Source organism: Dryas octopetala, chromosome 5, assembly GCF_963921425.1.
Source record: "Dryas octopetala chromosome 5, drDryOcto1.1, whole genome shotgun sequence".
In the NCBI taxonomy this organism is placed as follows: Eukaryota; Viridiplantae; Streptophyta; class Magnoliopsida; order Rosales; family Rosaceae; genus Dryas; species Dryas octopetala.
This window is the reverse complement of record NC_141370.1, coordinates 12,467,818-12,482,044: the sequence shown is the minus strand read 5'-3', so window position 1 is coordinate 12,482,044 and position 14,227 is coordinate 12,467,818. Positions and strand designations below refer to the sequence as shown.

The following is a 14,227-nucleotide window of genomic DNA, read 5'->3' as shown; positions in this document are numbered from 1 at the left end:
CATAATTTAATGGTAAAAAACATATGATAAAATGAGATATATATATATAGGCTTCTTTTATTGAGGTATATCTCAACTTATTTATGTTGATGTATACCTTATTGGGGCTCACACGAGTCGTTTTATGTCGATCTGAACTGTTCATTTTTTACATCTTCATTGATGGATTATCCTTGCAAAACAAAAAAATAGCCAAATCGGAAATCATTTGCATATCTATTTGTTTTATCAAAGTTAGACAAATGATTTTCGATTTGACTGATTTTTTGTAAGGATAATATATCAATGAAGATGATCCTTATGAACAGTTCGGATCGACACAAAACGACTCGTGTGGGTTTTAACAAAGTCATATCTCAACATAAATAAGTTAAAATACACCTTAATAGAAAGAACATGTATATATATATAGTGGGATTAATGGTAAATCAAGTTTTCTGAGTTGTTAACGGTGCTTCATAGATCCGACGCAAAAGATCTTAGAGGGAGGGACTTTAACTACAGGACAATCACGCTTTGTTCCCTTTTAGAATTTGGAGTCTTTTCCCCATTCAATTCAAACCCGAATTGTATAAAGCCGCGTGGCAGCAACGTTAGTGCTTTGGACCACTTCACACATCACTTATGAAGAAATCTACGGTATACATAAGAATTTTGTATTTATACTTTATATGAATAATAAAAATAAAAACAAATATTCATCTTACGTATTACCAACTAATTATTTTTTTTAGTGTTCGTTATTTTGTTCTACAATGTTAAAAGAGGTGCAACTTGCAAGTCCGAGTTTTTCTTCCTCAAATAAAAAAATATTTATCTTAAATATTGAGAGAAAATAACAAATGAATGAGACATACCATACATGAAAGTATGAAACGTACATGCCAACATTTAAAAGTCAACACAATTCATTTTTAGATGTTCGAATAAATTTGTGTCGGCATTCAAAGTGTTCGATCAGCACTTTCCCTAGATGAATTTATTAACTTGAAAATAACATCAAACAATTCACCTAGATTGATAAAATCAATTCACTTTAGTAATAAAATTTTATAATTAATTATAGTGGAATATTGTATATTAAGTTCTTACTCAATAATTTTGTTATATTCTACTATTTACATGCAACACGCACATTAATAAAATAGAATTAAGTACTGGGTTGCATGTTAGGTCAAAAGATAATGAAGAGGAGTAGCAGTCAAAATCAGAGGGGGGTTACGATTCTTTGCTTTAGAGGCCATGTTTGCTGCCCCGCTCTCCCTTGCAAAGAGATGGAATCTCTTCCTCTTTCGGTACTTTAGATTTACATGTTCTTTGCCTAATAAACACAACCTTCGATTCAGTGGCCAAAAAAAAAAACACAACCTTCAATTCATAGTTTTATCCGAATCTTATGAAGGAATTTAGTCGTTCATTCTAAAATTAATTGGCAATAAGAGAAGTAGCTAAAATTCTTATAAACCACTATAAAATGCCTCACATTTTCAATGTGGGATATTTCTCTCAACACGCCTTCGTAAATATAGCAGCATTCAAGCCTAACGAGTGGACAATTCATATTAGGTGACATATGAGCACGTTTGGCCGTTTGGCCCAACACATGGATATATAGTCTACTCTGATACGATGAATAAATCTAGCTAGACATTCATCCCAAAACTAATTAGCAATATGAGGAGTAGCCCAAACCCTTATAAGTCACTATGCAAATCCTCACATTTTTATGATTTTATCTTCTACTAATTTTTTTTAGCTTTTTATCTTATGTTTATATCTAAAACTATGTTGTTTTATATTTTTATATAATTTTTTAAAAATAAAATCTACACTCTCTATATCTAAAATACTAAACTCTTAAACTCCAAAACAAAACCGTTTTAAACATAAAAACAACGTCAGCATCAAAGCCAAAGAATCTGTGTTGGCTTCCGAAGATTAGACCTGACAAAAACACGCATAACCCGTTAACACGACACGGAAATTTACGGGTTTGAGTTCGAGATTATCGGGCCGGGTTAATATCAATGTCACCCGTTAGTGATCTGTTAAAATAACAAGTTGGATCGGGTCAATTCGCGAGTACTCGTTATGACCTGTTAAGGAATAAATATATATTTTTGGGAGATTTAGAGTTTAGTCCATTTTATGAACCTTTTTTAGACTAAGACCGGTAGTGATTTAAAGTTTTTAATTAAGTCCTTTTATTTGTCTTCTTTGACGACTTTATGTTAGGTTTTAATTCCAAGATTTTGGGCGGAAGCTTTTTTAGACTAAGACCGGTAGTGATTTAAAGTTTTTAATTAAATCCTTTTATTTTTCTTCTTTGACGGCTTTATGTTAGGTTTTAACTTCAAGATTTTGGGCTCCGCCCAAAATCTCGGAGTTAAAACCTAATATGCAACCTCTATAAAGCCCACTCTACACCCTAGGAGAGGAAATACCCTTCAAATCGGGGAAAAACTTTATTATAAATTAAAAAGATTTTCTTATAAATTATTATGAATTAAAATGATTTTCTTATAAATTTTAAAACACCCACGATCTCCATTTAAAAACGATTTTTCTAAAAAACTTAAGCCTAATTATCTCTATATTTTTTATGAGATTTATCATTTAATTTGTATATTTCTTAGATATTTCTTATATGAAATATTTAAAATATACATTTATGTAATAAAAACTATTTATTTATGTGATAAAATATATTTATTTATGTAATAAAGTATATTTAATTCAAGTTTTTTTTTTTTTGTTGAAAAATGTATATATTCTTTCTTAACGGGTAGTGTATACATGTTATTTTTTGAATTGGGTTTGGGTTGAAGTTTTTGTCACCCATAAATTAATGAGTCAGGTCAGGTTTACCCGTTATCAATAACAAGTCGTGTCGGGTTTGACCCGAACCCACTTCACCCAACCCGTTTGCCAAGTCTACCCAAGATTGGTTGAATAATTAAGTTACAAATTTTTGTTTCTTTTGTTGGCATTTTTTAATAAAAAATGCACAAGAATGTTGAGCCGTAGCTAGCGTTGATCAGAAGGTATATACAATATACAGATATGTATACCATAGGTGGACATGCTTTTATATATATAAGTATACTCAATTATGACTTAATATATAATGATGCAGACTTCAAGAATAGTGCAGATGAGAAGGGAATATATATTGTATCATATGCACCTCAAAAAATCTAGGTGTGTGACGCACATGATGACGAAAGCAGCTCTTGTATTTTATTCGCATCTACCCAACAACAATATCTGAATGAGGTGGATGATTAAATAACATAATATACTTATATATTCTTATAATATAATATACTTATATATTCTTATAATATAGTACAACTAGCTGCTTGCTATGGATCATATATAATTACTATATACCATTTAAAAAAGGTTCTTCGTATTGTCGCATGTTCTAGGTTCTAAGTTCTAACCCGCTGAAAAACTTGACCTACTTATTAAAGCCCCACATCAAATCCGACCCCTTTTGACCAAAATATTTTGCATACCACGTATGTATAGGAAACTCAAATTCATACGCATATGACGTGTACCCTTTTTAATCCCTGATGTGGTAGATATATTTTTAAACAATAGAATTTTTATTTTTATATGGATTAAATACAAAAATGATTCATGAATTTTATAGTGAATTTCAATTTGGTCCACTAACTATAAAAAGTGTCAATTTGGTCCACGAACTTTTCAAGTTGTACCAAAGCAGTACAAATGTTAACTTTCATTGAAAAATTTAACGAAAACTGGTCATGTGCACAGCAAGTGATCACATTTTCAAAGACATTTTAGTTCGTTCATCACATTTTCATGTGATCAATTCCGTTAATTTTTTGATGAAAATTAACATTTGTACTGGTTTGATATAACTTGGAAAGTTCGTGGACCAAATTGACACTTTTTATAGTTAGTAGATCAAATTGAGATTCACTGTAAAATTCGTGGACCATTTTTGTATTTAACCATTTTTATATTAACGTTAGATACAAATTATTACTATAAATAAAAGGAAAAATTAGAATTTAATCATTTTAATATTTCTTATTTGGAAAATTCAAATAAAGTCTTTATTTTTCTAAATAAAGTCCTTTGACAATTGCTTTGTAAAATAAATATGTCATTATTTTTTTTATTTTTTGAGAATAGGGTACGAGTTCACCTCATATCTTCTTAAAATATAGAATGAAGTTTGTAGAGTCTGCATGTTAGATTATAACTCTAAAATTTTGGACAGAAATGTCTATTATTTTTTATTTTTTGAGGTATAAGGTACGAGTTCACCTCATACTTTCCTAAAATATAGAATGAAGTTTGTGGAATCTGCATGTTAGATTTTAACTTTAAAAATTAAAACCTAATATAAAGCTAACAAAATAAGATTTGAGAAAAAAATAAAAATACACTGTCGAATATTTGAAAATGATCACTAAATACTCGGTGTCTGATATGTATAAAAAAAAAAAACTAATAGATCCATATTATATAAAACTTATTTTATAAGGAGAGCAGCGTTGTTTTCATTTTCAACTCTCTATTGCTTGAAAAGTAGTAGGATTAAAACGGAAGTAAACCCAAACCCTTCAACCCTTTTGGTCACTATCTCTTTTTCTCAGTCACTGTTCACTCTTTCTTTCTTTCTTTCTTTCTTCCTTTCTTCTTTTCTGTCCTTGAAGGTTTGGGCTAGAATGAGAGGTCCCTCTCGTCATAATAGCAGTGTCTGACTGCTTTTGGCGGAGAGAACTGATTCAAAGGACACTGACGATTGCGACTATTCATCACCATCCGGTGATATTTCCAAGACAATTACAAAATATACCCGTTTTCGTTTGCCTGAATTTCTCTTTTAATAGTAATTTCTTAAGCTTCATTTTTCACCCTTTGTTTTCTCACCCAAATCATGCAACCCATTACCCTATTAGGGAACTAAAGAATCAGTACTCAACCACTTTTGTCACATAAAAGAAAATTATCAAAATGGAAAAGATGACAACCATTTAGACATATCAAAACCCATTATGATAATAATTTAAATAGCAGTAAATAAAAAAAAGAGGATGAAATCAGCTCTTTTTTGTCAGAAGACTCAGAATATCTAGTTGAAGATTTCGTCCATTTGTTAGTTTGACCAATGAGCAACAACATTTCCCAGAAAATATGGATTTTCTTTCTCGACGACTTTGTTTTTTTTTTTTTGGCTCCGATCTGAAAGAACTGATGGAGTTAGGAAAATGGCTGGGAAAGTTGATTACCATGTTTCATATGCTTACAAAACAAACATTGATCATAATTAGTTGGGGAAATGATGATCGATCGATTGGTGGTGTTGGTGTCTAAGCTTAGCTAGCTAGGAAGCTAGCGTCTGGTGAGAGCTGAGTGGAACGCATTATTTTTCTGCAGCCAGCTATTTTGAGTCGTTGTTGTTGTCATTGATGGTGATCTAATTTGCTGTTGGAATCCTGATGATGCTGCAGCATTTGCAAAATACTCGGAGGAAGACGGAGGATGAGTACTACTGGGCCATTGTTGGTGGTGGTGGTGGTGGTGATCACTCATTGACAGCGAAAGATCGCTCCCAATGCGTCCTCCTCCCTCGCTGCTGCTTGGAAACTGAATCTGCAAAATTTATTAAACAATAATTGAGTTATTTTTAGAGAACAAGTTTCAAGTTCCAATACAGACTTCCTTGAATAATAATGCAAGCAAATTTAGCAATGAGTGAAAAATTAGTAGTGCCCACATGATAATTTGGTGGGTTGAAATGTGGGGGGAAAGTGTGAGGCATTTGGGTGGTGTCTCCTCCAACAGGCCTCCTAAACTGTCCATATTTATGGATTTCATTGGGGGTTTGAGATTGAAGGTTGGTTCGGATTAGAAGCTGCATGGTTTCATTCTCCAAGTACCCATCTCTTCTGTAGGCATCAATGTCTTCTCTAGATCGTTCCTTTTGCAAGTTGAGCTATTAAATCAAGCAAATTAACAAAAAATTAGTGTATGTACCACACTATATTAATGCTAAAATGAAATTAATTTATAAAGTAAAATCGCATTACTTATAATTTATAAACATACATTGGGCCGAAATTCTTGATTCCGCCAATCGGGTTCAAATTGCATGGAGGGTTGAGAATGTTGTTGTTGTTGTTCCATTGCAGCCTTCTGGCTATGATGATGATCAGTACTACTCGCAAATGCTAGACTGTTTTTCTTCAAGTTCGAATTGCCCAAACTCAAATCAAGATTGTGATCAGCAGCAGCAATACCTGATGATTCTACACAAATAAAAATCAATCTGAATGAATAACTATGTATCATGATCGGATTAATATGTACGTGTTAATATATATATATGTATGTATAGCTTTCCCAATTTCAATTTACCAGAGGAGTTGAGCTCATTTTCATAGATGCTGGGATCAAAGTTGGTGACGGCTTCTTTGCCATTGCACTTGATTGCAGCTTTGTCATAGGCCCTTGCAGCATCAATCTCGGTATCAAACAACCCCAAATACACGTACCTGCAGTGGTAGTACTCCCTTCCAGTCAATGGATTAATCTTAATTAATTAAGCAATTAAAGAAATAATTAACCAAGAAATTAATATAGGATGAGTATTAAAGGTAAGTAATATAGGTTAGGGTAGGTTACTTTTTGCCTAAAAATTGGCCCATCCTGGCTTCCCATCTTCCACACTTGTGCAAGGTCACCCCTCTATATTTGGAGCTACCTCTAGGAAATCCGGTGCTTTGTCGGCGAAGTACATGCACAAATTCCTCCTTTGTTAGATTGCTCATCTGTGTTTGTATTTGTAATTACATGCAACAACAACAACAACATCAACACCAACATCACATATAAGAATATATAATTTTAATTTCCATTCCCTCAAAACAAATAAATAAATAAAATCACTTATATATTATAAAAAAAAAACTAAAAATGACTGTTGAAGATAAGGTATAAAACTGTTTGAAGATAAGTTAAAAAACCATTAGCAAACTCTCTCTCTCTGACACTGTACTCAACCTGTTTCAAGTCCTCTTCATAGTCTTCAATGTTAAAATTTATGTCGGCCTCTACTCCCCGGAACTTTATGGCCGCTCTATCATATGCACTGCAAAAGAAATTCATCTTTTTGAGTCCCACATTAATATTTCACTGCAAAATTGTGTCTGTGCTTGAAGAAAATGTAACAATAAATATTCAGGTGCTCACCGAGCAGCTGCATGTGCTGTGTCAAATCCACCTATAAAATTCATATTATGGAAAGAAAAAAAGGAACCCATCTCATCAGCATCAGAAAATTAAAAATTGTGGGTCGACAACCAAAACTAAAAGACAAAGGCACCGAAAAATAAAGAAAAAAAGTCTTACCAAGATAAACTTGCTTCCCACAATCCCTGTATCAAGGACAAACAAAGAGAGAGAAACCCAAAAACACAAAAATTATTGTGATTGGCCAAAAAAAATAAACATATACATATCTATATATTACTAAAAATGTTCAAATATGGGAAGATGGGTGCTGAAAATTTAGTTACTAATAATTTTTTTTTTTTTTGTCTGAATAATTTGTTTGTTGATAACCACTGACCAAATATGGGACTCCCAGCGGCCAGTCCTCCGGTAAAAGGTCACACCTCTATACTGCGAGCTCCTGGACCTGGGCCCACGCCTGCTCTTCTTCATCGGCTGCTGCTGCGACGAGGCCTCCACCGGGCCGGCCTTACCCGCCCTGCCCGCCGACGAATCCGACTGGCAGAATTTGACCCCGACCCAGTGAGCCCGGGGGAAAGACGATGAGGTAGAAGAAGCGGCTGCTGCTGACCCAACAACACCGGCTGCCACGTGGCTCCCCGATGTGGGCCCCATGTCGGAGTCCTCGTCTACCGGAAAGAACTGTCGGGTCACGGGTGCCCCGTCGATCATGGAGTACTCTTCTTCCTCGCGGGTCGTGACCGGGAACCCGAAAATCTTGCTCCCGCGCTTCTTGTTGTTGTTGATGAGTGGTGCTCGGTTGCCGTCTTCTTCGTCCGATCCGTCGTCCTCGATTACAACTGCGGAGGAGCTGGAATTGGATACGGATCCGACCCGTTTGCCCTTGTCGTCAGACCCATCCACGGAGGTCTTCTGGGAGGAGCAGCCCTCCTCCGATTCGTCGTCGCGGGGTCTCTGATCAGGGCAGTCATTGAGATCCCACATTTTTCTTCCTCTTCTACTCGTGAAGAAGAAAAAAAAAAAGAAAAAAGAAAAGACTCAACTGAGAATTTTGAAGACGACCCCTGGTGACCAAAATCTGTGGTAATGGTCAGTTTTACATCAAACCCAGAATTCTTGGACAGTGTATGTAGTTGTTGTCGTTGCAAAAAGGAAGCAGAGGAAGAGAGAGAGAGAGAGAGAGAGAGAGAGGTGCTCCTCCTTAAGATCTTGTTGGTATGGCTTAACTGCCCATTACAGCATAGACGAGGCCAGTTTCAGCAAAGCTTAGCTGAAGCATCCAACCCCACCCTTAATACCTCTCTCTCTTCTCTCTCTCTCTCTCTCTCTCTCTCTCTCTCTAACCACTTGCCTCCTTTTCTTTTCAATGACTCATAATTCTCATTTCCTCTTTACTTTTTTATTTTATGCAATATTCAATCATTTTTATGTAACTCTTTGGCCAAAAAAAAAAAAAAAAATCATTTTTATGTAACTCAATTTTCTAGCTAGCTAGTAGCCTAGTATGTATTTTTGGCTTCTATATATTAAACCCCCTACATAGCTATGTGTACAATTTTATTACTGTTGGCTTGGCTCTCTCTCACTCTCTCATTACTGTTGGCTTGGCTCTCTCTCTCTCTCTGTTTCTTTATTCCTTTATTTATTTTTCTTGTTAGTGGTGGGTTCAAAGGAACATCGATCGGATTGGGAAATAAGGGAGAGAAAGAACCATCTCTTTCCTTACACAACTTTCCCACGTTAACCAAATCGAAAAGCATTCCCTATCTCTCTCTCCTCTCTCTGGTCTCTCTGTGAGCTAGTCTTCTCTCTTCCTTCTCTATTTACCCACTAATGGAAATAGACAACGCAAAGACTCAAATAGATGGTTAATTACTCAATTACCTTTCTCAGCGATTAATTATTCAATGTTCACATCACAAGTCACCTCCCACTTTCATACTCAGTATAAAATTCATATATACATTAATTATCTCAACTTCTTAATTTCATGTACTAGACAAATGACAATGACTGATACACCTGTTTATGATAAGTAAGGTGTTTTCTTGGTCACCATATTTTATATATACCTTTTTTGTTTGTTTTGTAACTTTGTTTTATTTTGAGTTAATTACACTTATACTCTTTTTATGTTTTTACATATATATTCATTGGAGTTTCAATAATTACACATACATCTCTTGAGATTTCAAAATTATTGCATATAACCTCATATAGTGAGACAAAAAATAATGAAAAATTATGCAAAAATGCATGCTAAAGGGTTAAATGGTTTAATAAGATTACTTAAGGTATAAGGTTTAATCTCAATATAAATATTTTTTTTTTTTTTTCTCTTGTGAGAAGTTATATGTAATAATTTTGAAACTTCAGGGAGTGTATGTGTAATTTTTAAAATTTCAGAGAATATATGTGAAAAAATGATAAACTTTGTAAGTGTAATCATCTCTTTTATTTTTAATGATTCCTCTGTTTTTACATATATCCAGGTTTGTTGGTTTCACCTGGTTTTTTCCATAAGGAAGAGGGGCAGTAAATGGTGGAGAATAGGGGCCTTTTGGGAAAGAAAAAGAAAAGGGTAATAGTATAATATATAGTATATTATTGTGACTCATGACTCAAGGTGAGGGCAGAGAGCCCGGAGAGAGAAAGAAAAGAAGAGGGAGAGAGAGAGAGAGAGAGAGAGAGAGAGAGAGAGAGAGAGAGAGAGAGAGAGATGGGTTACTGCGTTTGGTTTGGTATCAGAAAAAGGAAATGGGAATAATGGTAGGAAAAGGAAGTTCTTTCCAAAAAAGTCCAATCCAAGAGTACGGGAGAGGGCCACCTTTGCCTCTTTCGTTCTTCTAGCGACCAATGCCCCCCTTACATATTACTATTGATGTACCTCGTATGTGTATCTCTCTCCCTCTCTTCCCTCCACCACTCCCTTATTTTTCACGCGTGTCCTGCACTTCCTTTCTAGCTGGGTATAAAAGTAATTTAATCAATGAATATTTTATATATTTTGTTTATTTGCAATAAAGTTGTATACTTGTATACTCATTTTATATTTAATGACCTACTACAAATACAAACATCATAAACAAACAAAAGTAGATTCACCATCAAATGCATAGTTTAAGGCTTCACAATAGATTTAAATATACCTTTGAATTTTTAGCTTATGTCTCACTTTATATGTTTTATCAAAAAATGACTCACCATACCTCCTAAAATCAAAATTATGATTAAATACCAAAAATCAATAGTTTTCAACAAAGCAACAATGCATTAATTTTTTTTTAATTTAGGTAATAACTTAGAGCAAGACATTTTGGATTAGGTTGGATTATGTAATAAATTAGTTTGCTATACAGTTGTAACTGTTTAAAATTCATAAAAATTCAAAGCTTAGTCGAGTGGGAAAGAAGTGATGGGTGTGTGGGCCCGTGTCAGGTGGACATGTGTCGCTCATTTGGCGGGAAAGTTATGCTGGGTTGGTGCCACGTCGCCAATTAATCCCCTTCAGCAAAAGCCAAGCTGATATTTAACTGATCTCTCAATAAATCGATGGACGGAAGTTCATTTTTCAATTTAGATAATAAATCGGGTGTATATTTGAAATATTTTAAAATTCGTAGACCCCGTTGAAATGACATATATAGTTATGTGTCTAAATTGAATTTATGCCTAAAATGAAATAACATTAAAATTTGGTACTTAAAGTCAAAGAACCTAAATTAAAATCATGTTTTAGAATTTCTCTTATTGTTAGTTTAGTTATGTCACATTTCTCATAATTTATGTCTACATGGTGCCTACAAGACCATTTTTCTATCAACAAAATTGGTTGTTTTGTACAAGAATTATGCAAAATTAAATTTAGTGACATTAGGTTCAAAATAAATTGTGTACACAAAAAGAAAAAGATAAAGAGTTGAGACAACTTTTTCCATGAATCTTAACTCAAGTTTCTTGGGATGGGTACGTGGGATGAATGTAACGATTTTAGGTCCAAATCGTGTTAGCAAAATAAAAAGTTAGTTGAGACACTCTATCCCATGAAAAATTAAAAACATGTGAGAGTTTGTGATTTGGTGTCTAAGGCCAATGCTCGAGATTCGAGTCGAGAATTTGGCGTACAGGCTTAGATTGCATGTTATATGAACTTTTATCCCTTAGAACTCAATTTGACTCACTTTGTCCTCCTAGACTATGCCCTGTGTTTCAAATTGCCTCATTCCACCAAGTATGTCATATTTTTCGTTAACCAACTTGACGTAATTAAGCCAAATTTAATGACACAAATTTAATATTCACATAAAAACCTTGTTACATCAAATTTTGGACAAACTACACTTTTGCTTTATGTGGTTCGGGTTATGTTCACTTTAGTTCATGTAGTTTAAAAAATTTAATAAAATTCATGTGATTTTACTTTAGTTTCCAATCAAAGTTGAATTTTTAAAATCTCTAAATTTTGTTAATAGCTTGATACATTGTAAGCGAAGTGATGATTTCAGGTTCACATAAATATGAGTATTTTGATCAATTTATCTAGAATTTAGAGTCACTACGTCATCAAATCTTTGAAGAATGTAAGTATTTACAAATTTGGCCTTCATTGCAAACTAATTAAAACACCATTTTCTTTTAAGAATAAAAACACGTAATTTGATTGAAACTTTTTAAATTATATGGACTATAGTGGAAAATATTTCAAACCATATAGTCATAGAAAAGTATACTTTAGCCATAAAATTTAGAATAGTAGTAAGAGGAGCATGCTGGGCACGCAATAGATGAGCGCGTGGGTCTAACCTCTGACTTAAATGCTGAAGCCAACTCAAAGCATAGGATAGATTGATAGATAGATTCGTAGATTAACAGATATCATCATGACATCACCAACACTAAAATCTCCATTTGCTACATGAAACTATATATTATTTCCAAAAACAAACAAGAAACTATATTATTAAAATATTATGTATAAAATAAAATTTCAAGAAAAAACATTTTTTACAGAGAATAAGAACGGTCAGATAAGCCAAATGAAATTAAACAAATTTGAGAGGACTGCAATAGTGGAACAGGTCAGACAAAAAAAAGCAGTAGTGGAATAGGGAGAGATTTTTTATTTACTCGTATTAATAATGTATTCTTTTGTTATTTTAATTCCAAATATTGTGCATAGTAGTTACAATTTTTTATAATCAGTTGAAAGTTCAACTTTTGGAAAATAATTTAATACAAACTTTGTCGCATTGAAACTGTGTGGTGGTTAAATTTAGAATTTTAACAAAAGGAGTGCTTGTATATGTACCGTATAAATGTACCGTTGAGTAGTTTAACAAAACTCATATCATGTTTTAAGTTACTGGATTAAAATTCAATAATTGAGAAAAACTTAGAGGCCATTTGGATTCTTGAATTTGAATATCAAATCCATGCATTTGAAATTCATTATTTAAAATTCTTATATTTGAAATTTTTTTATTTAGATACAAATTTTAAATGTGAGGATTTCATTTTTCTATTTTTTTGAGTTTAGGAATTTAAACATATGATTAAAAATAAAAATATGAAACATGATTTTCATTTTCAAATATTTAGCAATTTTTCAAATATTTAGCAATATAAGATAAATATATAAAAATAGACAGTTAAATACAAATACAAGTTTGACTTAGTTGGTTGGAATTTTACGTGTGCATAAGATTGGGGGTTTAAACCCTAACAACCACACTTTGTCTTCACTCTTTACAAAATACATCATGGAGGAGATCAGGCGGTGGTGGTGGTGGTTTGCGGCAGCGGCGGCCAAGGGGCTAATGGTTGCCGACAGCGGTGGTGGCCAACAGGGAGAGGAAGAGTAGTGGTGAGATTTCAAATATCTAGTTGTTTTCACCCTAAATTTGGCCCAAATCTAAATCTCTTATTTAAATAGAAGCCAAACATGAGGATTTGGCCCCAATGAAATACCTCCATCCAAACGGGTCATTAAGGTATATATATATACACCAACTAGTTATTTGTCTAATTACTAGCATATTTATAATTTTATAAGGGAGTAAATGGGGACAATTGACCCATGAATCCAATTATCATCTTGAGCTTTGTGTTGCTACTTAAAACTAAGGGAAAGATGTTTATGAAAATGCCTCAAAAGACAATCAAATACTCTTTACTAATTACACCCAACAATTCAAGAGAACTTGCTAAAATGTGTAAACAAGGCTAGATGTTCCAGAAGCCAAGATGATGACAAAAAATACTTCACTTTAATGGCCACTTTTGTAGAAGTAATGGTGTTAAAAGAAAAATGACACTAGCTAGGCTTTTTTCTCTTCAAATTAAATATTTGAGAGTTTTTCTATCTTGAATCCATGAGAAAATATTTACAGATCTGCTATATATTGAGTTTAGTGGTATTTTTCTTACAATATTATAAGATGTCTCAAATTTGACTCCATCCACTCGAAAATAAAAAATATATATTATTGACATATTTCTTCTTAATTATGCAAATTTTATCATCTGATTCAAAAGATTATGCATATTTTATTAAAATATTTAATAATACGTATATAGATTTTGATATAGTAAATTACATTTAAATCAATAAAACAGTTCAATATTACATAATGGTCAATTATAAATTTTATTTTCCCATAAAAGTCAATGAGTTTTGAAATTATATCTCATTTTAGTCACTAAGCCTAATTCACTTGATGATGTCATGTATTTTAGTGCATTGGAAAATACCAATTTGCCCATCCCTTTTTTTCATTACTTATGGGCGTAAAATTATGATGTTGCCCTTAATTTAGTTTAAGGTATAGAAATGAGGTTTTAGGGTTTAGAATTAGAGTCCAAAACTTGAGACTTAAACCCTTAGCCGTTTTGCTGCGTAACAGTCAAACACAAATCTAATACAAATATAAATATAAATAGTAATATATGTTTATTAATTTATTGTAATTCATATTTTTTTTCATTT

General features: G+C 33.0%; 1 protein-coding gene across 2 annotated transcripts; it reads right to left on the bottom strand.

The window, feature by feature from the left end:
• Positions 1–5,020: 5,020 nt before the first annotated feature.
• Positions 5,021–8,563, bottom strand: AP2 (Integrase-type DNA-binding superfamily protein). Of its 2 annotated transcripts, none has more exons than XM_086243205.1 (9): positions 7,619–8,563; positions 7,399–7,424; positions 7,240–7,270; positions 7,051–7,138; positions 6,673–6,818; positions 6,406–6,560; positions 6,097–6,296; positions 5,765–5,983; positions 5,021–5,640 (listed from the first exon to the last, which is right to left on the bottom strand). In XM_086243205.1, the coding sequence occupies exons 1-9, from the start codon at positions 8,224–8,226 to the stop codon at positions 5,380–5,382; spliced, it is 1,734 nt and encodes a 577-aa protein (XP_086099331.1). In that variant the 5' UTR covers positions 8,227–8,563; the 3' UTR covers positions 5,021–5,379. The 2 variants fall into 2 exon arrangements, with proteins under 2 accessions (XP_086099331.1, XP_086099332.1); XM_086243206.1 differs by having other exon boundaries at positions 6,406–6,542; positions 7,619–8,561.
• Between the last annotated feature and the right edge of the window lie 5,664 nt (positions 8,564–14,227).